The sequence below is a fragment of the Haliotis rufescens genome, unplaced genomic scaffold (assembly GCF_023055435.1).
Source record: "Haliotis rufescens isolate VD_foot unplaced genomic scaffold, xgHalRufe1.0.p SCAF_5, whole genome shotgun sequence".
NCBI classification, from domain to species: domain Eukaryota; kingdom Metazoa; phylum Mollusca; class Gastropoda; order Lepetellida; family Haliotidae; genus Haliotis; species Haliotis rufescens.
In genome coordinates this window covers 33,350,688-33,378,491 of record NW_025964223.1, presented here as the reverse complement: position 1 = coordinate 33,378,491, position 27,804 = coordinate 33,350,688, and the positions used below count along the sequence as shown (strand labels likewise).

The following is a 27,804-nucleotide window of genomic DNA, read 5'->3' as shown; positions in this document are numbered from 1 at the left end:
CTGAGTCTCCAGTGGAGATGCATACAGAGCGATCTCCAGACAACTCGCACTCCCCGGTCGTGACGCTTCCCTCACAACCTCTGGTGATGAACCCTACTATCAGTACGGCTCCTTCAGTATCAAATCCCATACTGACTTCATGGGATCACAGAGACCAACTATTCGAACAGATTGGATTGCTACTACAATCCCTATCTACAGTTCTTCAACAACGTAATTAACAGTCGGGAAATACAACAGGGAATATTGCTACCTCAACTTTGGCACAGCCATCATTAGGTACAGAGCTCAGAGATAGGTCAATCATCACACCTACCCATTCAGACATCACCTTCATCATTTAGGGCAGCTTCACCCAGGCAGACTCGTCCTTAATCCTCACCTGGATCTCGGATACTCTCAATGTAACCCGGAGCACATCAGAAGAGGACTTTAACTCAGGTTCTCTTTCAGATTAAATCCTCCTTGGGGCACTTATTGCATTTTCCTTGCTCAAGAAAATCTATATGACATAGTTGTAACCATTTTCCTTAATAAAAAATGTTACCACTCAAAAAACAGCGTTTTTGTATGATATATGACCACCCCAACGGGGCCTCACCCTCTACAGGCGACACACGCCAAGGGGAGCTACTCTCACCCAAAATACTTTTCCTTATGTCATCAGACTGTATAGATGTACTTCTAAGACTTCTGAGAATTTTACTTCGTCCTACTTATCGTGGAATATTGAAGACATGGCTCAAACTGTATGTGTGGTATTTTTCCCTTTCTTTCTTGCAAAGGCGTAATTCCTCGCATTTTATAGTTTTTATATGTTGTACCTCGGCCGCCACGTGCTCGTTTCACGTATGGCGGCCGCTGTGTAGCTTATTCTGTTTTGGTGAAATTCCATGTTTGGGAACAACCGACATGGCTTTTTTTATCTTAACATTATGTCACTACATTGTTTCCTTTTCAACCCGGCTGTAACTTTAATAAATTGCCCTGCGGGCGCAAGTTACTGTGTTTTTTTCCGCTCGTGGGGAGGTTTACTACGCTCCCTTTATATGTTACAAATGTATACACGGCCTTGGCTATCGATATCGCGTGTCGCATTTTCGTTACGCCTTTGCATATGTTGTGTTGTAATTATGCATGTATCTTTCTGCAATTTTCGCAATTCACACTGATGCATAACCTCCCCCCCCCCCCACACCCCTGTTCCCTATTTTCCCCATGTTAGTGTTGTCGGTCTGTTGCCCCCGTCCCTTCCACCTCCGCTGCACCTGTATCGCAGTCTGGGGGTGAGGGCTCTCGGGTCCCTTAGGTTCCCCCCTCCCCTGCAGCTATTAACCTTGCTGATGTTTCGGCGCTTCTGCAGTCGTAGATGGCGTCGATGTTGGAGGATGTCAAGTCCCAGCTGCGGGCGGGGCTTCGTCAGCGTCGGATGCGGCCGCAGGGCCTCGTGGAATGCCCAGCGTCGGTCGTGGCAGGCCACTTGGCCTCGGGGACGATTCACGTCCGGGCTTCGGCTCTGGTTCGCGGTCGCTCCCCGGCGGAGGGATGGCGGGCGATGGCCCGTTCACTTCCTCTGCTTTGGTTTCCCTGGCGGAGCCGGAGGCTTTTATCGAGCCCGAGGATTCATCCAGTGGACCCATGCCTGTGAGCCAGGTGGGTTCTCTTTAACCCCCAGCACCTCGGGACCGGCACCCGGTGTCGGACCGGGGACAGTCGGGGGACGTGAGGGCCCAGGCCTTCGGGCGCCCCCAGGCCTTCAGGCGCCCCCTTCCTGTTCCATCTACTTCCTCTCTAGCCGAGGAGTCGGAGGCTACCTTTGGCTCGAAGTCGAGGGATGAGGAGTGAATGGAGGAGGGAGGGGATGACTCTGAGGCTCCGGGGAGTTTTTCCTTCGCATGTCAGGGATAAAATTGTCCAAGTACTGCCTCAGGTGGCTGCCCCTATGCCCGTCTCGGATCCGTCTGAGTTCCGCCTTCCGGGGGACACTTTTGCTCCATGCAAAGCGCCCCAGGTGCGGTTCCGCATTCTGACCTCGCTGGTTCACGAGGTCATCGATCCTCTGCTATTGGGTGCCCGTAAAAGGTTCAATCTTCCCGAACTTACTAGGCGGTACCTGTTGGCGGAGGACCGTGTCTTCAAGGTGCTGGTCGTGGACGAGTGCGTCTGGACTTCGGTGACCCTGGGGGGGTCTTCGACCGCAAACTTAGCCAAGGCTAAGCAGGGCCGGCGTTTGCCACCCTTCCACCTGTGCAGGGTGGAGCTGAAGGCGGCTTACGTTCGCTTTGAGGAGCAATACCGTAATGCTTGCCAACAGCTCCGTATCGCTGTCCACTCGGCTTACCTGTCTGCTGTGCAGCGGGAGCTGGTGGGGGAGGGACAGTCTGACTCTTCAGAGTTGGCTGGCCAACTCACCGAGGTCCACAGTCATCTGGCGAGGGATGCTATCCTTAGCTGCGCCTCCCAGTTGATGAGCGCAGTCATGGGCATGCGCCGGCTGTGGATGTCCGTGTCCAAGTACTCGGCATCCACACGCCAAGAACTACTTGCACTCCTGTATAAGTTGGGTTCTACCCTTTTCCCTTGGGCGCAGCAGGTAGTTCGGGAGGCCGCTGTGTTATATGCATCCATCAAGGACTCCAAGGCCTTGTTGGAGGTGCCAAGCTGCACAAGGGGGCCTCCCCCCTTGCCTCCTCCTATGCTGATACGCCGGATCAGAAGTCCAAGCCTGCTTGGAAGCAGCCCCTTCCTTCCGGAGAGGGCGTTGGGAGGGGCAAGAAGGGCAAGGGCCAGGGCAAGGCAGCTGGCCGGGGCCAGCAGGCTTTTCGTGGGGCCGGGAACCCCGATGGGTTCCAAATAGCTCCTGCCCAGCCCCAGGTGGCCCCACAGTTGACAGTTTTGGGGCTGCCGACTGTTGGGGTTCATTGCCTGTTGCCGGAAGTTTCCGTGGGCAGCCGACTCTCTCTCTTCCTGACAGACTTGGAGAAGGTGTCTTCCAATCCCTGGGTCTCCCGTGCCCGTTACCCGAGAGAAGGCGGACATACTTCGTGCCGAGATCGTGGCACTGCTAGACAAAGCTGCTATCGAGGGCTACTACTCGACTTTTTTCCTTGTCACCAAAAAAGACGGAGGGTTCAGGCCTATTCTCAATCTGAAAAAACTGAACAAACTCATAGAGGTACCGTCCTTCAGGATGGAGACACTGCGCTCAGTGATCTCTGCTGTTGAGACCGGGGAATGGCTGACGTCGATAGACCTCAAGGACGCCTATCTCCATGTACCTATACACCCCAAGTTCAAGAAATACCTGAGGTTTTCTTTCGACGGGAGGTGTTATCAGTTCCGGGTTCTACCCTTTGGGATCTCCACAGCCCCGAGGGTGTTCACCAAGCTGATGTTGATTCCTGCCCAAGTGGCCAGGTCGCAAGGTCGGTTCTGTTATCCGTACCTTGACGACTGGCTGCTAAGAGCGCTATCTCATCATATGAGTCAGATTGCTTGACAAGTGGTGTTAGACATTCTGGTATCTCTCGGGTGGATAGTCAACCTAACGAAGTCAGATCTGAACCCTAATCAGTCTCTGGTCTTCTTAGGGGCGAATTTCAACACAGAGAGCGGGCTAGTCTCCATCTCACAAGACTGCATTGTCAAGGTCAGGAGTGTAACTGCACTGTTCCTTCGGCGGCGCATAGTTGGTTTCCTGTAATACTCAGGTTTCTGGCTCAGCCTCCTGTTCTATTACCTTTACGACCGGACCACCTATGCAGAACGGGGCACTCCACCCAAATCACAGGATTCAGTGGGTGGCTTGGCCACTGTCAGGAATCGCCTCCAGGAGAGCGGTATTACTGCACGTGTTGCAGACACAATACTGGCTTTGCGGAGGGATTCGACAAATGTTCAATATGAGGATAGATGGGCCTGCTATGCGCGCTGGTGTGTCGATAGAGGGCATGCAGATCCCTTTTCTGCGGATCTAGTCGCGGTAGTAGAGTTCCTCCAATCACGACTTGATGCCGGCCTGGCCGCTTCGATAGTCAGGGTGTACTCGACAGCTATTGCGGCCTTTCACGTCCCTATCGACGGGGCACTTCTGGGTGAGCACCCTTTAGTGCAGCGCTTTTTGGCAAGAGTGGACAGGATCCGACGGCCTGTCCGGCGGATCAGTCCCCCTTGGGACTTGTCAATCGTTCTTGATTGGCTGTCCGGTCCTTCTTTTCGGGATCTGTCGTCTCTCTCCCTTCAGCAGTTGTTTTTGAAGGCGGCATTCCTTGTGGCGGTGACTTCAGGTAGACGGGTAGGCGACATTCACGCAATGTCCGCCGATCCCGAGCTGACAGTCTTTCACCTGGACGGATTCAGTATTCGCCTACCGGACTCTTACCGTCCCAAGGTCGCACACGCTTTCCACGTGAAGGCTCCTATCAAGCTACCTGCTCTTTCACAGCCTTCCTCGTCGGGGACCTCTGCAAGACATGCTCATGTCTTGGATGTCCGCAAGATTCTCAAGGTCTATATCAGCAAGCATAAGGATATCCGTAAGGATAACCAATTATTCTGCTGTTACGACGGTGGGAAGGCTGGCTCCCCTGTGAGCAAACAATCTATTTCACAGTGGATTGTCTCTGCTATCTGTTCGGCGTATACGAACAAAGGGAGGGACTCCCCTGTGGGGCTGAAGGTTATTCAGTTAGGGCAGTGGCTATGTCAAAGGCGTATGCCACAGCTTTGCCAATTGAGGAGACCTGCTCCGCGGCTATTTGGAGCCGGCCGAGTACGTTCATCAAACACTACCAAATCGATAATCCAGGGAGCGTGCTCGGTTCGGTCAGTCAGTTCACCGCACTGGGCTTAGTTCTACATCTTTAGCCGATTGAGTCTTCGAGATTTTAGAATGTCCTCCGGTTTTCTTGACTTTGTAATGTTCAGTCTCCTCTCCCCTCTCTGGGAATGACAATTCTTTGGTAGTCATTACTAATCGATAATGCTCTCGTTTTGCACACGGCACTCGCTCGATCCAACGGGACCCTACAGCCTGCATAGCTACCAGGCGTATTGTCCAAAGGGATTATTGTCCCCATTATCACTTGTACAAAAGTGTGGGGGAGGGGGGGTGTGTGTTCTTGAGTTTTCACTCGTTTTATGATAAAGCCCACCACTGCGCCCTTTTTATAGCGTATGGTCAGACCACGCCCTTATCTCAAGCCCCCGCCTCTCGACGGTGGTGCCTCACGATTAGGTGTGTTCCATTTTTTTAATTCTCTATTGTCTTGTAAAATGATGTGTTTATTTACGCTGTTGCAGACAGATGCCACTTCCTTTATTATCTTAAGGAGTCTGTCTTGATGCAATAAGTGCCCCAAGGAGGATTTAATCTGAAAGAGAATCGTACAAACCTGTAGAGCTTATGGATTCTCTGATGAAATCCTCCTTGGGGCACGGCCGCCTGCCTCCCCACATTCTGTCTGCTATGAGACATTGGAAAAGTGATTTGGGTGAGAGTCGCTCCCCTTGGTGTGTGTCGCCTGTAGAGGGTGAGGTCCTGTTGGGGTGGTCATATATCATACAAAAACGCTGTTTTTTGTGTGGTAACATTTTTTATTAAGGAAAATGGTTACAACTATGTCATGTAGATTTTCTTGAGCAAGGAAAATGCAATAAGTGCCCCAAGGAGGATTTCATCAGAGAATCCATAACCTCTATAGGTTTGTACAAATTTTTCTACTGATACCTTGTGATTTGCAAAGGGACCACAACATTTTTTCTCCTTTTCGTGCTAAATATCTATGTACAAGTGTCTGCAATACAAATACATTATCAATTGTAGAGTATCCATGCCTGAAACCGGCTTGTGCTTCATCTATCTTATTGAAGGAATTGGTCCAAAATACTAAACATTTGTGTATAATACTGGTAAAAATCTTACTGAAAACACTCAAAAGAGTTATACCCCTATAGTTGTTGGTGACATTAGTTGATCCCTGTTTGTGCAAAGGAATTACAATCCCCAAAGTCCACTGTTATGGAAAATAAGTCTTTTCAAGCATAACGTTAAAAAGGATTTCAAGATAGCGGAGGAGAATTTGGGACAAATATTTAAAAAATTCAGGAATCAAATTATCTTCACCAGCTGCTTTATTTCTTTTTAAGTTTGCAATGCTTTCTGAAATTCCATTTCTTGTTATAGGGGAAACAAGAATATCTGAAGTTAACTGACAAAAAGAGTTATCAAATACATTCGTTTCATCGTTATCAAAACATATTTCCTCGTTCTCTGTAGAGGTTGAAAACATATCCCTGAAATAATTAAACCATTCATCAATTGGAATATTGTTTTGTGTATAACGATTAGTATTTCGCCCTTTAAGAGTGGTCCAAAATTGTTTAGAATCGCGTATACAATGTTCAAGTTTTTCCTGCTTCCCTTTGAAAAAATTCGCTTTCTTTTCTCTGCATACACTATTATATTTTTTTCTAATACAATTATACTCATATAATGAATTATTATCCTTTTTTCTCCTAAAATTGTTTAAATATTTACATCTTTCTGTTTTAAGTAGCTCACATTCACGGTCAAATCACTGTTGACTAGATGTGTTAAAAGTACACACTCTTTTCATGTCACTTGCTGCCGTGCACAAGGCCTCTGACATGTATCTAACACTTTCGTCTATATTGTGTAACACTTCGTCAACAGCCTTTTCTAATAAAGAATTGCATTCACTGCTCAACAAGTTGTACATAAATTGGTCAGCTTCATCATTGACCCAAACGAATTTGGAAGCCTTCTTATTACCATGAGCTTGCACGGGTTCAGTCTGTACAGAAGTATGTAAGCTAGCCATGACAGGAAGATGACAGGATTCTGTGCGTGATACAATGTAAAAATTACAGCATACGTCAAACAACCCAGATGAACAGATTATGTAATCTATGACGCTAGCACCTTGATTGCCAATAAACGTGTAGTCTCCAACTTCTGAGTCTGACCTACATCTTACTGCATAGATTTATCAAACTTTTTCTAAAGTTGTTTAACACATTTTCTGCTGACACTCGTACCATGTTAAAATGGTCAAGTAGAAAACTATACACTGAAGAATTATCATTTTCTAAATATTCAAGAATATCATCTTCAACAAAATCCAACTCAGTAACCGTGCGTGCATTTAAATCTCCACCTAATATAATATAATAGTTGCCGCAGTGAGAAAGAACATCTAGTAGCTCCTCTTGCAACAATAACACACCGTCACTACAGTCAGGTGATAACGTACTGTACCAGTGTGACGATTCTGGGTGAATATACACACACTAGTACATTACATCCTTATCTGTATTGAACATGGTTTTGTCTAATAACACAAATATTCCACTTTTACGGATTTTTGTCCATTTCACAAAATTCTCAAACTTTTTTCTAATAAGAAGTAATATTCCACCGGAAAGGCGGCCGAAGTTAGAAATCTTTTCTCCAAAATAAAAATTGTTCATCATTGTTGATGTTCACTTGTTTGAAGCACCCGTAAATTGTCATGGCCCTATCTCACAGCCTTCCGACCAGGGGTCTGGGAGCGAGAGGTTGACCTAAGATAACGTCTCCTTCATTCCCCACTCCCAGAGTCATCCTGTGTTGTCCGTGTGTCTCTCCTGTCACCTTGTTTAATGTTTATGTCTCTACCTTGACTCTGCTGTGTGTTGTCATTTCCTTTTTCTCGTCTAATATCCTCTATGATTTTGCCTCCTTTATAGAAAAATCTTTCAGTCAGATTTTCAGCTCGTAATTTATTGAGTTCTTGTCTTTGGTTATATGTCAAGTCATTTGCTATGCAATATCCCATGTCTCTAAGGGTTTCTCTTAATCGGATAGTGTGCATCTTGTCCTCCAATGACATTTTTACAATCAGTGGGCGTGGTTTATGGTCACATTTTGAAGAGATTCTGTGGGCCCGTTCAATATCTCTATGTTGTAGTGGTCGCTTTCTTGTCCTTGTCTCTAGCCCTGTTAATTACGTCTACTGCTTTCTCTCTACAAGTACTGTAGCACTCATCCCCACTCTTGGGCACGTCGTAGAGGATAATGTTATTCCTTCTACTTTGTCTCTTGGTTTTCGACTCCAACTCACTGATACTATCCAAATAATTCTCTATGTCTTCTACTCTATTATTCATAGCATATATATCAAGTCTTAGGATCGCTTGTTCTTCTTTCTGGTGATCGATCTCGTTTTTAATAACACGTACCTCTTCTCAACTGTATTTCCTCTTTTACTGAAGTAATATCTTTTGATATCTAGTTTTCCGAGTCCTTAATCTGCTGATTGCTGCTTTAAGATCCGATAGGTCATCACCGATGGGTCCAGGGTTGAGCTCGATGTCACCTGCTAAGAGTAGTATGCTCAGCACCTGGTGTCTCCAACGGTCATGTGTGTGGTTCAGTTTTCGTGATGTAAACAAAGTTCCTTTTTCAAAGTAGTTTATGCAAATCTCACCTCGCCAGCACACGAGCGGTTGGTGGTCCATCATAGTTAGAGTGTAATCCATCGTAGATCCAGTGACTGATCCAAAGGTCCACAGTGTAAGTAGAAGTGTGGTACACAGCACAATCCGTAAGCCATTGCTGTCCCGCCCATCCATTGTGAGTGTGGGGAGTATGGCAACACTTTCTCAACTTGTTTTGCAGTCTTTCTGGTGAACGAAAGTTCTGATTCGTGCTCTCCATAACTGTAGGGGTATTCCCATTTTTAGTGGAGTGGTATGATTTAGCCGATCTTCATAATCAAGTATGCACCCAGCCACCCAGGTATATGATATGGTATATATGGTCAAAGGTCAATATTTTCTACACGCCATAGACCGTGCGTACTTCAAATACAATTCGCAAAGTTATTCAAACTCACACCTTCACTAAAACAAATAAATAAATAGCTTGGATGAATGGTGTGTAAACAATGAATAATTCATTACACAATGCCTAGATGATTTGTATTAAGTTGGTGTTCAGCTACTATATACAGCACTGGGAGTTACCAGGTGGTCATGGATATTTAATTTTGAAACAGAAATCACAACAGAACGGCCAGACTCACTTGCTAAATTATTTTAGTAACAGATGACAGTTGAATATTTTGTCAATGATAACAATGTGAGCTTTTCAATACTTACAATAAATGCTTCTGTGATAGTATTGGTATGGTCAAATTGTCACAGTTTGTCCTGATTGCTTGCCTTGTTGACATCACCATAATTATTAATGTATTATGTGCTTTCCTTCACCTTATGCTCTCAGAGCCTTGCTTGTGCCATCAATTTAATAATGTTCATAATTTGCAGATGCTCATGGACAGGCTGTACTTCAACTTAACAGCCCAAGAAAAGGAAGAACTTTGTCAGATGTTTGACTTTCACAACAGAGGAAGGTAGTGTGTCCTTTATATGCTGTAAAATATTGTTCCAATTGATAATCAAATTAGGGAATGAAAAACTTCTTTGTTATTAGTTTTGTGTGCACCAGTAACCTTTTTTAGATTTATGATCTAGGGTTGGATGTTGTTAAGTGGCAGTATATATTGTATCATTTCTGATGATTGTAAGTGGCAGCAATTTAAATGGATGGGATGGCCTGTCTGGACACAACTGTGCGGGGGGGGGGCAGCCTAAAGATAAAATATTAGACTCTAAAGAGTTCTTGCAGGGAATTTGGTTTGGACCCCAGTGGGAAATATGGTAGGGAACCCAGTGGGAAAATTGGTTGGGATCCAATGGGAAACTTGGGTGGGATCTACAGGTAGTCCAAACCTTGTTTGATCTCAACTTGACATACTTACACGAGACCATTATGTTTTACACCAGTAGTCAGTGAATCCATACAATATTTATTCCACTGAAATGTAAAGCTGCATGTAGGTATATATTAGTGACATGTAGCTACATTTTCGCTGCTAATTAATTCTTGATGGATTGTTCATATGGAAGACATGACTTGTAATTAATGCACAGATTAGCAAAATTTATTTACATTCGATTTGTATACAAAAATGAACAAAAAACTTTCCTTCAAAATATTGAGAACTAACTACCGTATATCGCCGTCTATAAAGCGACCCCATGTATAAGACGACCCCCCCTGTAAGGCCTTTAAAACCAATGCTAAATTATATACCCCGTCTAGAAAGCGAAATCAGAATGAAGCACGTCACCAGCGCATACACAATCCCTACATTTGCAATAAAAACGGGTTTGTCTTCTGCAGAAAAAAAATACATCATTTCACTGAAGGGAAACGAACAGATCATAGCAATTAAACTTGGTTAAAAAAACACTAGACATGATCATTTATCGATTAGATTGCTTTTCCTGTTTTATAAAAATCAAAAAATACAAAAATGCAAAATGTAATTAAAAACCTTAACAACTGTCCTGTATAAAAATCTGATCTTTAATAAACATTTCATTAGGGCTCTAAGCCGAAAGGCTGGAAGCCCTATTGTAATCGGCCGATTTATTTATTATTATTAGGGCTCCAAGCCGAAAGGCTGTAGAGCCCTATTGTAATCGTTCGATTTATTATTATTATTATTTATTATTATTATTATTATTTATTATTCCGCCGATTTTTGTACCAGGCCTAGCAAAATAACCACTGTCCTGATTGTGTTCAAATTTTGTATGTGTATGTGTATGTGGACCGTTGGGTACTAGAGCCCGCCAAAAACCCAAGGCCGTAGGCCCAAAGGCCAAGGGCAGATAACTGAAAAACAAGTATTTTTTGACGATATAGTTTGCCCTGCTGCTCCACAACCGTTTGTCCGTTTACTTTCAAACCTTGCATGTATCTGCTGCTTCAGTTCTTTGATATTTTTTTTTCTTTGACTTTGGTCATTGATCACGTGGTTTGGCAGCCATTTTGGATTCAAGGTTTTCACAGGGTTTTGGGGGTACCTGTCTTGAAATACTATCTCCTCTGAATCCACTGCATGAAATGCTTTCAAATATTCTGAGAATTGTCTCCATACAGAACACAACAAAAAGCCATAGCCGTTTTTGGATAACTTTTTTAGTTGCGGTCATATTGGATTTTGATTTTGATCATTTTTTTTACCGAAATTTTACTTTTAAGATCATAGCTTGTAAGGTTCTTAACAGAAACTATTGAAAGTTTGCATGAAGCTTTGAGACTATATGTAGCTCATTTTGTCCTGGGTTGCATACTGAAAGCACCTCTGCTTGGTGTGGTATTATTTGATTTAAGTAAAAAAATCAGACTTGAGTACAAATACTGAAGGAAGCGTCTCATAAATCTACCATCCACCCCCATTCACTGGCTTTGCAGATATCCAAGCGTTCTCCACAGTCTTGTTCGGTATTATGTGTACTACCCTTGACGACCAGGATTAGAATTGGCCTTTTTCAACCGATGCTTGTCTCAAGAGGCAGCTATGCTTGTCACAGGAGGCGACTAATCGGATTGGGTGGCTTGATTCTTCATTTCTCAATTGCCAATTGCTACGGTACCTTATTTTTGACTGCGTTGTTTAAAGCAAACCATTTGCGGATTAGAATATGGTCGAGGTCGGAAATTGGTTTAGTACACTCTGGGAAACTGTGGCACACGCCAATTTGGTAGCGGTAATGTCCTGCAAACGGTGACTATCTTTTGACGGAGTTGGTACAAGCAAACTATATGCGGATTCGAACATAGTCGAAGTCAAACATGGGTTAAGAACACACTGGGACACGTGTGGTGATGTCTCACAAGCGGTTCATTACATTTGATGGCGTTGGTACAAGCAAACCATATGCGGATTCGAACATGGTCGAAGTCAAACATGGGTTAAGAACACCCTGGGACACGGGTGGTGATGTCTCACAAGCGGTTCATTACATTTGATGGCGTTGGTACAACCAAACCATTTGGGGATTCGAACATGGTCGAAGTCAAACATGGGTTGAGAACACACTGGGACAAGTGTGGTGGTGTCTCACTAACGGTTCATTACATTTGATAGCGTTGGTACAAGCAAACCATATGCGGATTCGAACATGGTCGAAGTCAAACATGGGTTAAGAACACCCTGAGACACGTGTGGTGATGTCTCACAAGCGGTTTATTACATTTGATTGCGTTGGTACAAGCAAACCATATGCGGATTCGAACATGGTCGAAGTTGGAAATTGGTTTAAACATCCTGGGACACCCAGGCACATGTCAATTTAGTAGTGGTGATGTCTCACAAGAGGCTCCGTACATTTGACGGCGTTGGTACAGGTAAACCCTTTGAGGATTCGAATATGAACGAGGTCGGAAACAAGTTTAGCACTTTATCTCAGCAATGCGACGGGAACCCGGGGCCCGGACGAACGCAGAACGCTTATCTGTTTGACTGGAGCCCAAATGACAAAGAAGTTACAGCCTGTTAAAGAGTCACCAAGCCGAAAGGCTCAAGAGCCCCAGTGTTAGCTTTTGATTTAATATTATTATTATTCCGCTGATTTTTGTACCAGAGCTAGCAAAAAAACCACTGGCTTGATTTTGTTCAAATTCTGTATGTGTATGAAGACCGTTGGGTACTAGTGCCCGCCAAAAACACAAGGCCATAGGCCCAAAGGCCAAGGGCAGATAACTAAAAGACAAGAATTTTTTTAAAGATGTATTTCGCCCTATTGCTCCGCAACCGCTTATCCGATTACTTTGAAAACTTGCATGTATCTGCTGCTTGAGCTGCTTGACATTTTTTGTTCTTTGACTTTGGTCATTGTCACATGGTTTGGCAGCCATATTGGATTCAAGGTTTTCACAGTGTCTTTTAGGTACCTGTCTTCAAATCCTATCTCCTCTGAATCCACTGCATGAAATGCTTCCAAACTTTCTGAGAATTGTCTCCACACACAACACAGCAAACCCTAATAGCCGTTTTTGGATATCTGTTTTAGTTGCGGTTGTATTGGATTTTGATTTTGATAAAAAAAAATACCGAAAGTTTACTTTAATGATCATATCTTGTTAGCTTGATGACAGAAACTATTGCAAGTTCACATGAAGTTAGTGTATCATATGCATCTTATTTTCTGTTCTTGGGTGCATGGAAAGTAACAACGTTAACACTTGGTAATATTTGATTAAAATTTGGGACACCCCTGGAACACGCCAATGTCCTGCAAACGGTGACTATCTTTTGACAGAGTTGGTACAAACAAACCCTTTGAGGATTCGAACATGTTTGATGTCGGAAATGGGTTTAGAACAAACTTAGCACACGCCAATTTTGTAGCGGCAATACCCTGCAAGTTGAGCCTACATGTGACGGATTTGGTACAAGGAAACCCTTTAAGGATTCGAACATGGACGTTTGTGCACAGTGTAACTTGGAGCCCGCCATTGCTGCTTTGCAGCTATATTTATTATTATTATTATTCCGCCGAGTTTTGTACCAGAGCTAGCAAAGTAACCACTTGCTCGATTTAGTTGTAATTTTGTATGTGTATGAAGACAGTCAAGTTCTAGATACGTAAAAATTCCCAAGGCCGTAGGTTCAAAGACCAAGGGCAGATAACTGAAAAACAAGTAATTTTTGAAGCTATATTTTGGCCTATGGCTCCAAAACCGCTTGACCGATTACTTTCAAACCTTGCATGTGTCTGCTGCTTTAGCTCCTTGACATTATTTGTTCTTTGACTTTGGTCATTGATTAGTTGGTTTGGCAGCCATATTGGATTAAAGGTTTTCAAAGGGTATTTTGGGTACCTGTCTTCAAATCCCTACTCCTCTGGAACCCCTGCATGAAATGCATTCAAACTTTCTGAGAATTGTCTCCATACACAAGACAACAAATTGTCTTCACCGATTTTAGATATCTCTTTTAGTTGCAAAATGGGATTCAAGGTTTTCAAGGTAAAAAACTGACAGTTCAAGTATAAATACTGAACGAAGCGCTCATAAAATACACGATTTACCCCCGTTCACTGGCTTTGACTCCACAGCAATACTATCCTTGAAGATCAGGGTTAGAATTAGTCTTCAGAAACCCATGCTTGTTTTAAGAGGCGACTATGCTTGTCTGACCATGCCAGGCGATTATCGGTATCGGGTGGTCATGCTCCCTGACTTGGTACTTCATTTCCCAATTGCCAAATGCTATCGTACCTTACTTTTGACAGCATTGTGAAAAGCAAACCATTTTATGATTCGAACATAGTCTAGGCCGGAAATGGGTTTAGAACACTCTGGTTCACGCTGGCATACTTCAGTTTCGTAGCGGTAATGTCCTGCAAACTTTGACTATCTTTTGACGGAGTTGGTGCAGGCAGACCATTTGAGGATTCGAACCATGGTCGAAGTCAAACTTGGGTAAAGAACTCAATGAGATAAATGTGGGGATGTCTCGCAAACTGTTCCGTACGTTTGACGACATTGGTACAAACAAATCATATGCGGGTTCGAACATGGATGGAGTCTGAAATGGGTTTACAACATCCCTGGACGTTCTGGGACACGTCAGTCTCGTAGCTGCGATGTCTTGTAAGTGTTTTCTTACTTTTGACGGCGTTGGTACTAACAAACCATATGCGGATTCGAACATGGTTGAAGTCAAACGTGGATTAAGAACATATACTAGGACACATGAGGGGATGTCTCACAAGCGGTTCCTTACATTTGACGGCTCTGGTACAAACAAACCATATGCGGATTCGAACATGGTCGAAGTCAAACATGGGTTAAGAACACACTGGGACACATGTGGTGATGTCTCGTAAACGGTTTATAACTTTTGACGGCATTGGTACAAGCAAACCATATGCGGATTCGAACAGGGTCGAATTCAAACATGGGTTAAGAACACTGGGACACAGGTGGTGATGTCTCGCAAACGGTTTATTACATTTGATGGCATTGGTACAACCAAACCATGTGCGGATTCGAACATAGACGGTGTGTGAAATTGGTTTAGAACATCCCGGGACGTTCTGGGACACGTCAATGTCGTAGGGGCAATGTCTTGCAAGCGTGTCCTTACTTTTGACAGTCGGTACAACCAAACCATTTGGGGATTCGAACACGAGGTCGGAAACAGGATAAGCACTTTATATCAGCAATGCGACAGCAACCTGGGGCACTGACGAACTCAGAACGCTAATCCTTTTGACTGGAGGTCAACTGACAAAGAAGTTACAGCCTGTTAAAGAGTCACCAAGCCGAAAGGCTAAAGTGTCCCAGTGTTATCGTTCAATTTAATAATATTATTATTACGCCGATTTTAGTACCAGAGGTAGCATAAAAAACACTGGCTCGATTTTGTTCAAATTTTGTATGTGTATCCAGATACTTTAGTACCAGATACCACACAAATTCCAAGGCCGTAGACCCAAAGACCATGGGCAGGTAACTGAAAAACAATATTTTTTTATAAGCTATATTTGCCCTATTGCTTCGCAACCGCTTGTCCGACTACTTTCAAACTTTGGATGTGTCTGCTGCTTTAGGTGCTTGGCATTTTTTGTTCTTTGACTTTGGTCATTGGTCACGTTGTTTGGCAGCCATATTGGATTCAAGGTTTTCAAAGTTTCTTGGGGGTGTATGTCTTCTAACGCATACTTCTCTGAATCCACTGAAATGAATGCATTCATACTTTCTGAAAATTGTTTCCATACATAACACATCAAATTCTGTTAGCCGATTTTGAATATCTTTTATAGCGACGGACCTATTGGATTTTTATTTTGATTATTTTCTTTCACCGAACTAATACTTTAAAGATCATATCTTGTAAGGTTTTCCACAGAAATTATTGAAAGTTTACATGAAGTTAGTGTTCCATATGTATCTTTTTGTTTGTTCTTGGTTGCATGCTGAAAGTAACACCGCTTGGTGGTAATATTTTATTAATATTTGGTATTTGTGGGTTCGAACATGGGTAAGGTCCCAAACGAGTCTGGGGCAATCCGCCACATGTCACTTACGTTTCTGCCATATGCCACAAGCGATGTCTTACATGTCACGGCGTTGGACCAAACAAACCATTTGAGGATTCAAACAGGGATTAAGGAAATTGGTTGAAAAAACCCGGGGACACTTTGGCATGCGCCAGATTCGTAGCAGCGTTGTCTTTCAAGCGATACCTCACTTTACACAGCTTTGGTACAAGCAAACCATTTGAGAATTCGAACATGGCCGAGTCTAAAATGGGTTTAGAAAACCCTTGAACACCCAAGCACACGCCAATTTCATAGCGGTACCTTCCTTTTAACGGCGTTGGTACAACCAAACCATTTGGGGATTCTAACATGGTCGAAGTCAAACCTGGGTTAAGAACACACTGGGACACGTGTGGTGATGTCTCACAAGCGGTTCATTACATTTGATGGCATTGGTACAAGAAAACCATATCCGGATTCGAACATGATCGAAGTCAAACATGGGTTAAGAACACACTGGGACACGTGTGGTGATGTCTCACAAGCGGTTTATTACATTTGATGGCGTTGGTACAAACAAACCATATGCGGATTCGAATATGGTCGAAGTCAAACATGGGTTAAGAACACACTGGGACACATGTGGCGATGTCTTGCAAGTGGTTCCTTACATTTGATGGCGTTGGTACAAACAAACCATTTGAGGATTCGAACATGGTCTAAGTTGGAAATTGGTTAAAACATCCTGGGACATTCAATTTAGTAGTGGTGATGTCTCACAAGAGGTTCTTGACATTTGATGGCGCTGGTACCGGTAAACCCTTTGAGGATTCGAATGTATAAACAAGGTGGGAAACAGGTTTAGCACTTTATCTCAGCAATGCGACAGGAACCCGGCGCCCCGACGAACGCAGAACGCTAATCCGTTTGACTGGAGCCCAACTGACAAAGAAGTTACGGCCTGTTAAAGAGTCACCAAGCCGAAAGGCTGAAGAGTCCCAGTGTTAGCGTTTGATTTAATATTATTATTATTCCGCTGATTTTTGTACCAGAGCTAGAAAAATAACCGCTGGCTCGATTTTGTTCACATTTTGTGTGTGTATGTGGACCGTTGGGTACAAGTGCCCACCAAAAACCCAAGGCCGAAGGCCTAAAAGCCAAGGGCAGATAACTAAAAGAACAGAATATTTTGAAGATGTATTTCGCCCTATTGCTCGGCAACCGCTTATCCGAGTACGTTGAAACCTTGCATGTATCTGCTGCTTGAGCTGCTTGACATTTTTTGTTCTTTGACTTTGGTCTTTGGTCACATGGTTTAGCAGCCATATTGGATTCAAGGTTTTCATAGTGTTTTTTGGGTACCTGTCTTCAAATGCAAACAACTCTGAATCAACTGCATGAAATGCTCTCAAACTTTCTGATAATTGTCTCCATACATAACACATCAATCGTTATTAGCCGATTTTGGATATCTTTTTTAGTTGCGGCCATATTGGATTTTGATTTTGATCATTTTTTTTCATCGAAATTTCTATAAATATCATATCTTGTAAGGTTCTCCACAGAAACTATTGATAGTTTTACATGAAGTTAGTGTGCTATATGTACCTCATTTTTGTTCTTTGACTTTGGTCATTGGTTACCTGGTTTGTTAGCCATTATTGATTTAAGGTTTCCACAGTGTTTTTTGGGTACATGTCTTTAAACGCAAACAACTCCGAGTCCACTGCATGAAATGCTTTCAAACTTTTTGATAATTGTCTCCATACATAACACATCAAACTTTAATAGCCGATTTTGGAATTCTTTTTTAGTTACGGCCGTATTGAATTTTGATTTTGATTATTTTTTTCAACGAAATTTTGCTTTAAAGATAATATCTTGTAAGGTTCTCCACAGAAGCTATTGCAAGTTTACATGAAGTTAGTGTGCCATATGCATCTCATTTATTGTTATTGGTTGTATGCTAAAAGTAACACCGCTTGGTGGTAATATTTGATTTATATTTGGGACACCCCTGGAACACACCAATTTCGTAGCGGCGATTTCCGGTGACTATCTTTTGACAGAGTTGGCACAAGCAAACCTTTTATGAATTCTAACATGTTCGAGGTCGGAAATGGTTTTAGAACAGACCTGGACACCCTGGAACACGCCAATTTCCTTGCGACGATACCCTGCAAGTGGTGCCTACATTTGACGGATTTGGTGCAAGGAAACCCTTTGAGGAATCGAACATGGACGTTTGGGCACAGTGTTACTTGGAGCCCGCCATTGCTGCTTGCAGCTTTAATTATCTCTTTGTTTTTACCCACCAAACCACCCACAACATTAACTCTAATCTACATTTCCCCTTCTTAACAGCCCTTATTTTGTCATTTAATCTCTTGCAAATGTAGGTCCATGTTTCCTCCTACTTCATGGGCGACATTGGGAACTTCTGGAAGATATGACCTGCAAAACAAAATTACATATTGATGGATAATTTCATTCATGGAACAAGGCACAATAAAGGTTATAAACAAGGTATTTAGTGTTATCAAATGGAAAAGGATTGCTGTGTAATCAAAATTACAAACAGGAAAAGTGTTCCCAAAATAACATCAGTTGTTTTAGAACATTCTATTTTGATGCATGTATGAAGACGAAATGACATGATCTGCATGAATACAACACATTCCAGCCCATGACAATTAAGGTGCAACTACATAGCTGTTATTAATATTTTTTTGTTAATATTACATAATATCAATAACATTTGTCTACATACTTAGAGGACATCATCATCATCACCACCAAGAGCATCAATATGTCTGTTTTTGGCCAATGTGAAGGAAGCTTGGAGCATGTGAAATGCTGTTGACTCCATCTGCTTCATTTCCTGGAGACACTGCCACAGCTTTAGCATTGTCATAAGACTAACAGTAACAGGATCGGGTGGTCAGGCTTGCTGATTTGATGCTTGTCATCGTATCCCAATAGCGTAAATCATCTAAATTTTAATTCTTGAAGATGTTTGTATATATCATTGCATCATGCATACCTTTCTGTCAGTGATGTACTTAAACAAATATGCTTCCACAGTACTCTTTACACCACCTTGAAGAAAAACAGAAACCACAAAGTTTCACATTCTTAAATAAACCAGTACTGTATAGATCTAGATAAATCCCATTTACTTAGAGTATGATGTCACTGGTGTTAGTAAAATAAACTTTTGGAAAAATAGTTTTATCAGCCAATAGAAATCAACTGAAATTACTCAAAAGCAGCAACTTTAGCTTTCTGCTTTACCTCACAAACTAGTGATTCAAGTGAATATGTTGACCAAGTTTCTAAACCCTGATGTGAAAAATATATAAATATATGAAACATATATAATGCCAAATAAAATGACTGTTGAATATGAATTCACCTACCAATAAGTATGTGAGAAGTTTTTCGGGTATCTATCTTAATTAAGATTGTGATTAATTTTTTTATAAATACTGTCATGGTAGTCAGTATCAGTGTGTAAATAAGATATTTTAGTAGCGCTTTATTGTTTCTCCTTGTAAGTGGCCAGTATGTTTTAGCTCCCTTGGGGTATGTAGTGAGTACCATGCTTTCCGATGAAAAAGGCTTTTGTTTATCCGCATTCCGTCAAGATGTTTTACGGATTTCAGGGGATTGGATAACTGAGTTTCTCTATAATAGAAATTCTGTATAAAAAACATCATGAATACTCAGTTTCTCCACTCAGAGTTTTAGAAAATATTATAGTAAAACATCTTTTGAGTGGAAAGAACTTTTACCGGGAGTAAGTTGAATTTAAATAGTGTCAGCATGGATATTAATATTGACAATATTAACAATTGTAATGATGATTTAAGCAGCTGTGTGGCTAAACCTACACAAGAATACACTGATTATAAGATTGAACTATGTGTGAAACGTTTAAAATCTGCACTATCTGCATGGCGTCGGCAGGCGAGTAGTGTCATGAAGTTAGTATCTGACAGTGTGGACATATCTGAACTGCGTTCAATTCGTGATTGTTTAGGAGACCGTATGGCAATTGTGTGTAGTGAATATGGGGAAACTAACGGAATTCAATTATTCTGATGAACATTTGCTTCCAAAATTTGACGAGATTGAATCAAAACATTTTTATTTAATCAAATCCGTGAGTGATAAAGTCTGTGAACTTGAATTTGGTTTGAGTGAACGGAAATTCTCTGACAACAAATCATGTAAATCTGTAAAGACTAATCTGTAAAGAGCTGAGCTTGAAAGGTGTCAGACTGAAATGAAATTATCTATGGCACAATTAGAAGCTGTAGAGAAATTAGAAAGTGAAGCATATGAGGATTCTATTCGTTCTCCTGCTTTATGTCCGGATGGAAAAAACATGTTTGTACAAGATTATATTGACACAGTTCAGGTTGAGAATCTTACACAAAGAGAAATTAAAGCTCCACATGAGTCATGTGTCAAAAGTGACATTGTGAATGCAGACATAGAATCTGTTCCAATTAGAAACGTTCAAGAGTCGCAAAATGTTCCGTTCAGTCAAAACGTTCAGTCTGAGAATCTCAGAATGAAGATTTAATCAAGGCCTTAGCAAATTAGATAAACATTGGGCATTTACCTCCACCAGAGCCAGGAACTCTCTCTGGGGACCCTCTAATGTACCCAAAATGGAAAAGTGCATTCAAATGCCTCATAGGGAGGCAAGGTATTCCTGAAGGTGAAAAAATCTCTTATTTGCAACACTATCTTGACAGACAAGCCAAAGATGCTGTGGAGGAATTTTATCCCCCGCCGGGCCAGAATGGCCGAAGGGGGATTGTGTCGTGGCACAGTCCATCCCTCTGTCCGTCTGTCCGTCCGTCAGTCCGTCCGTCTGTCTGTCCCACAGAGGTTACTAAAGCTTGTGAAATCAACTCCTCCTACAGTTTCCAGAGAATATCCCTGAACCTCTACACACAAGATGTCGACATGTTGATGATAAGCATATCTCAGTCCCGTTTCATTTTGACTAATTTTGACAGAGTTACTGCTCCTGTTTTACGGAGCTTCATTTGCCTAATTGTGAGAGAGGGTACTAAGCTTGTGAAATCAACTCCTCCTACAGTTTCCAGAGAATATCCCTGACACTCTACACACAAGATGTCAACATGTTGATGATACGCATATCGCAGTCCTGTTTCATTTCGACAAATGTTGACAGAGTTACTGCCCCTGTTTTACAGAGCTTCATTTTCCTTAATTGTGAGAAATGGTACTAAGCTTGTGACACACGTGGTGATGTCTGACAAGCGGTTCATTACATTTGACGGCGTTGGTACAGGCAAACCATTTGAGGATTCGAACATGGACGAGGTCGGAAACAGGTTTAGCACTTTATCTCAGCATTACGACATAAACCTGGGGCCCTGACGAACTCAGAACGCTCATCCATTTGACTGGAGCTCACCTGACAAAGAAGTTACAATCTGGTTCAGAGTCACCAAGCCGAAAATCTGAAGAGTCCAAGTGCTATCGTTTGATTTAATATTATTATTATTCCGCCGATTTTTGTACCAGAGCTAGCATAATAACCACTGCCTCGATTCCGCTCAAAATTTGTATGTGTATCAAGATACTTACATACCAGATACCACACAAATTCCAAGGCCGTAGGCCCAATGGCCAAGGGCAGATAACTGAAAAACAAGCAATTTTTAAAGCTATATTTTGCCCTATTGCTTCGCAAACGCTTGTCCGATTACTTTCAAACTTTAGACGTCTCTGCTGCTTTGGGTGCTTGACATTTCATGTTCTTTGATCTTGGTCATTGGTCACGTGGTTTGGCAGCCATATTGGATTCAAGGTTTTCACAGGGTTTTTTGGGTGTATGTCTTCAAACGCATACTCCCCTGAATCCACTGAATGGAATGCTTTCAAACTTTCTGAGAATGGTCTCCATATCTAGCACATCAAACTCTGTTACCCTGGTGTTTCGGGGCCATTTCCTGTGATTTCGGGCGATTTGCGCACGTTAGTTGGTGTGTGCATTTGTTCGTTTTTCGTGTGCGTAAGTATGTAAGTTCGAGCGTGCGTTTGCGTTTGTGCGCGTTTTGGGGAGTGTTTGTACGTGTGTTATTTGTGTGGTTTGGGTGTGCGTACGTTTGTACGTATGTTTATGTACATGTGTCTGTGTGTGCGTTCGTGAGAACGTTGCTTTGTTTAGCAGCAATCATCTCCGAAACTACTTGTTTATTGAATAAAAAAATTGGCAAGAGAGTCCATCAACATCGCCTCGAGGTTTCATGATGACAAATGGCATTGTTTGGCAGCCAAATTAGATTGGTGGTTTTCGTGATGTATTTAAGCAGTTTTCTCACTACTTGTCTACTTTGTTCTCTCAAACTATATGAGCACAGGCTTTGATAAGTGGTGCAGATAGAAGGGAGTGATATCCTGATAAGGAGGGGACTACTCAAAAGGGTCCCGTGAAGATCCGGCTAAGAATAGATCTCCAGTAACCCATGGTTGCAGCGGTAAGGGTGACTATGCTTGTCGTAAGAGGCGACTAACCGGATCGGGTGGTCAGACTGCTGACTTGATTGATGCATGTCATCTCATTCCAATTGCACAGACTCGTGAAGATCCGGGATCCCAATTGCGTGGATCGAAGCCCATGTTGTCAATCACTGGATTGTCTGGCACACACTCGATTGATTACAGACCACAGTCTTATAGCTGGAAAATTGCTGATAACGGCGTTACACAAATTTACAAACAAACTACTAAAAAGGTATATGTTCCAGTGTCATGTCTGCTGTGTTTCAGCAAATGTATTCTAGGGGGTGTTTCTGCGAAACTTGGCATTTTTTTAGAATCATCAGATGTCGGTCACCTTTTATTATTTAACGTTATAGGTGATCTAGTATGAGAGCGACTTTGGATTAAACATTATCAAGTTACGTGATTGAAATGCATTTTGATTTTCTATTTCTGGTTTCAATGCATCCCACACCAAACTATTATCTGCATAATGAACGAATAATGAAGATGTCGTTTGGTGGATAACAAATAGGATTTTACTTCTGATTAATTGTTCAAAGAAATAACATCACATTGAATCATTAACTTTGTTGTGCTTCACATAAAAATAGTCATTTATAAAAATTGATATAATCTTAGCGGGTGGGCTGAAATAGGAAACACACTTTTATCATAACCCTTATAGTCTTTACGCCTTTGTCCAAGGAGGGCAGATGTTATTATCATAACATGTTCCACAAGATAGATCAGTTGATGTAAGTAGCATGTTTTGATGTACATCCTACTCTTAATTACAGAAAATTATGGTTTGATAAAGGTTTATGGTCAGAGTAACTGCACAATAATTGCTCTTGAAAAATAAGATGATAAAATACTAAATTGTATTGCTATGCGCTATATACCTTCTTGGTAAGAAATTAGGGAATATTGAAACTACGAAAACATTGCTATTACATAAAATTGTGAAAGGGGTCGATTTCTGATTAAAATAATTGATCATGGGTCAGCCATGATAACATGAATGAAGAACTGGAGCTTGAAATGACTTCTTCAATGATGAACTGTGATGGAATTGGAAGGATATCCCTGAAATCACAAGTGTTATACAAGTGCTGGATTAGTTACTGACAACACTTTATGATGTGACATGGTGACTTTGGAGTACAATTTCAAACATTGGTCCAATCAAATTGGAGACAAATTCAATTGTTCAGAGTCAGGAATCCCTTTTAAGGTTGAGTGAGCACACAAAACAAGTGTTGTCATACATCTGGCACCTGTCGTCAGTGAAGGTAAAGGTCACGACATTCTGTTACTCTCACACACGTCAACAGTTATTGTTCAGTTTCAATATGTACCATCTGATGTCCACTGGTTGCATCAGAAATATAACAGTTTTCGTTGATAGAAGATAAACATGGTAATAGATGATAAGGTACTGGTAGTCCTTAGGTGATTCTCTCATTGAGTCTGGATATGACGTTATGCATCTTATTCAATTACTCGTAAAATGATGTCTCTTCAACTGTTATATACTGTATTTGAGAAATGTTTTCAAATACAAGGTAACCCATTCAGTTTTCAGTCCAGAAACTTGTTTTACAACATATTTTGTTTACCGTTCATTGAACATGTTGAAGCAGAACCAATCAGTTCCAATTCAGATCAACCCGGTAACAATGTGGAGAAATCAGTGATGTTTTCTTCATAACCAACTGTTCATACAATAATAAAACAGGAGATTGTGGCCGAGATCAAAGACTTCAACTAAACTTTTTTTTAAATATTAGCATGATAAATATTCCCTAATTTCTTTCGAACATCACACAGCAAGAACACATGGTTTAGAGGAGCATTACACAATTATAACAAGCGTATAGCTGACGAAGTCATCTATATCCCCTGCCAATTTTATCACAGTTTCATTGGAAAATATTAAACGGCGTATGAGTCAAGCTCTGGAAATAATGCCCAGTAATATAAATTTCTAAAATTCATAAATAGTAAAAGGCAACAATTCAGCATGTTTGATAGATGGGGAAAATTTAATCCAGAATCGAACTCTACCCATATTGTTTTTAAAGTCCAACTTGTTGCTATGGAAACGTAAAAAATAAACATTTCTTAAAGTGCCAAATATCAAAAGGCACCAGTTCAGTATGTGTCTGGCAAAGTTTAGTGAGAAACTATTGAATGGGTTTTGAGTTATGCTCTGGAAACGAACTCTACTCCATAGAACCGAAGTCCAACTTGTTGCCATGGAAATGTAAAAAATAAACATTTCTAAAATCCCTAAATAGCAAAATACACCAGTTCAGAACGAAGAGAAATATTAAACGGTTTCTGAGTTATATTCCGGAAACGATTTCGGAACGCACGCACGCACAGACGAACGGAACCCATTTCAATATCCCCCGGCAACTGCGTTGATGAGGGGGATAATTTTAATCGTCAAATGTCATAATCTTTCATGAAACGGGAAAACAATACATCAATAAGCATAACCAGCTCACCTAATTGACATCGGATTATTCATAAATCAGTTGATTTGTACATATTTACAATGACATACATACATGATAGACATTTTCTGGCGTACCAGTATCTACAAGGGGGCCCTTCCAGCTCAATACCATACCCCTACTCCCTACCCGCCTGGCTTTGATTATCATTATCACATGACAAATTGCTTTCATCATTTGTACAGTTTAATTCTAAGTTTGATTTCAATAGCTTCATGGTAACCATAATAAGTTGGAAGAATATGCATCAATACATTCTCAAGTCCTCTGACATAAACGTGGTCAATAAGCGTTCCACTTTCAGTGGTAGATTCTGAAACCATTTGTGTAAAACCATTCGATTCCATCAAAGTTTGTATGGAAGATGATGAAAAGACATTCTCATTGAAATCACCCATGATAATCGATGGAGCAGAATGTTTGTCAAGTTCCTGAACAAGTTGCAATAAATGCTTTCTGAAAATATCAACTTTGTATGAGTTTGGCCTGTAGATGATAACAACATGAGCTTGCAGTTCCATGACATAAAATGCCAGATACTCTAGATTGGATACTGGAAACTGAGGAAATTCACAGGTTTTGTTTTCACTACAATAAACTCCAACGCCACCATGACTTTGATTCTTTAATTCCATCAGTATTGGTTCAGACGATTCATAGGACTGTGCTCTGGGTTCATGATGCAATGTAAATCTATCAAGTTTTGGTTCATCAGGCAGATGTGTATCAGATAACCATGTTTCTGTCAAGCAAATGAAATCGGCCTCAAAAAACCTCCTGTCATTCTGCAAATCTTGAATATGTGATTGAAGGCCCTCAATGTTTTGCAAAATGAATGTACATGTAGCATGACCATCATTTAGTCTCTGATTTGCATTCATGAACTTTGGTATACAAGACACTGCTGCCTCAACTTTTTCACTGCTGTATATGACCGACTCTTTAAAATTCTAAATGACCACACTTCCAAGAGAGGATACTCGACTTAATGCCACATAAGCTTGTCCTGCTGCAAAGATTTTGCCCAATGAAACGACAGCTTTGTTCACTGTTATCCCTTGTACTTTGTGTATGGTGCAAGCCCAGGCTAGTTTGAGTGGAAATTGTCGTCTAATGCCTCCATTGTTTGAAACAGTTTCTTCTAGTGGTGAGATGGGAGTACTGGTTGTTTGTAATGCAGGTGCAGTCCCTTTCAGGTTTCGTAGTTTGTGACCAACTTTATCATTGTCAAACACAACATATATTCTCGAAGGAAATGCTTCACCATCAGTCTAAGATATGTGGCTAATAGTTCCAAATACTCCATTCACAAGACCATCTGATGTATCAATATTTTTTGTGATCATCACACGAGCACCAATTGCTACAAATAGACTTTTTGTTAAGACTGAGTTGTAAACTTTCACATGAGGGTTTTCTCTCTTTTCAAGTTTCCCTGTTTTCAGATTTCTTGAGAAATCTTGTGCTTGAATGGAAATTGGATCTGTACATTTAGAATAAAGGGCAGTGACATTGAATTCATCAACCTGAGTGTTTGTTGCAAAAATGTGAATGGAATCAGCATCCTCTTTACCAGTTTCTTGTTGCATGAGCATATTGACATCACTTGTTTCAAGAGGCTCTGATCTTTTTCGTGTTCGTAACCTATTCAGAAGTTGTGCAAATGCAGGGTCTTTTTGTCTCATGATCGTGGTCAATTCTACGATAGAGAAATTGTCATTCCACAGGTCAAATCCATTTGTGCCAACATATAAAGGTCTACCCTTAACAGGTGGTAACTGATAAAAGTCGCCAACAGCAATTACAGATACATTTCCAAATGGTGAATAATCAGCAGTTTGTTTGATCTGTCTCAGTCTACCATGAATGTATGATAACAGCTTGTGATCAACCATTGATATTTCATCGATGATAAGTATGTGAATACTTTGCAACTTTGATCGAAGGCTATTGACCTTTTCCTCACCAAGTGGCTGGTATGGCAGTTTTGCATCAATTCCAATTGAGAGTGCACTGTGTATTGTGGATGCATTAATGTTAAATGCTGCAACACCAGTTGGAGCTACCAAAAGTACAGAGATGTCATCTGGATTGTTTTGGATGGGGGCTAGAAGTCGTGTAGATTCATAGCAAATGGCCTTGATCAAACGGCTTTTTCCAGTACCAGCTCCACCAGTCAGAAATAGCTTAAATGCATCAGGAGTTTTGCCATTCTTTTTATCCAAACACCATTGTCTTATTTTGTAGAAAATATCAGCTTGTTCTTTATTCATTGATCTCAAAATAGTGTTTGCTTCCTGCCTCGACACTGTACTCTGAAGTAGCTCTGTTTTAGATAGTGTGTTATCAGGCTGGAGCAAATCAGGCATGTTTCTAACAGATTCAGTTTCTGTTTCCTCATCGGATATACGAGTATGTGCATCTTCACATTCTAGTCTTTCAGATTCAGTCTCTGGACAAATTTGAGCCCAAGCATCTTCCAATTGACCAAATTGTTCAAACAATTCCTCTGCGTCATCAATAACTTCAGCATCTTTCTCAAACATGCCTTGTTTCTGTCAACAATCTCTTTCACAGTTTCCACAGGACAGTTTGCAATCTGGACAGCACCAGTTCGATAGAAATCTTCATATGAATTGAAAGCATCTGGTTTTAACTGAGTATCAAATGTATATGGCAAGAATAGCTGCAGCATACTGTGATAGTATTTCTCTGGATCCTTTGTACGAGAAAATCTGGCATATCTGATAACTGCTGCATCAGTTCGAGTACGTTTTTTCACATGACCAAGGCCATTTTGCAGTGTTACTAGTGGACTATGCCGTTTTGCATCAGACACCCT

At 41.5% G+C, this 27,804-nt stretch overlaps 1 protein-coding gene across 1 annotated transcript in view; it reads left to right on the top strand.

Annotated features, from left to right (window-relative positions):
- LOC124115933 overlaps window positions 1–27,804 on the top strand; it is a 452,084-nt gene that overhangs the window by 401,885 nt on the left and 22,395 nt on the right. The window contains exon 13 of the mRNA XM_046477097.2: window positions 9,331–9,416. Within this exon, the coding sequence (XP_046333053.1) occupies window positions 9,331–9,416 (86 nt within the window). The remainder of the gene's footprint in view (window positions 1–9,330; window positions 9,417–27,804) is intronic.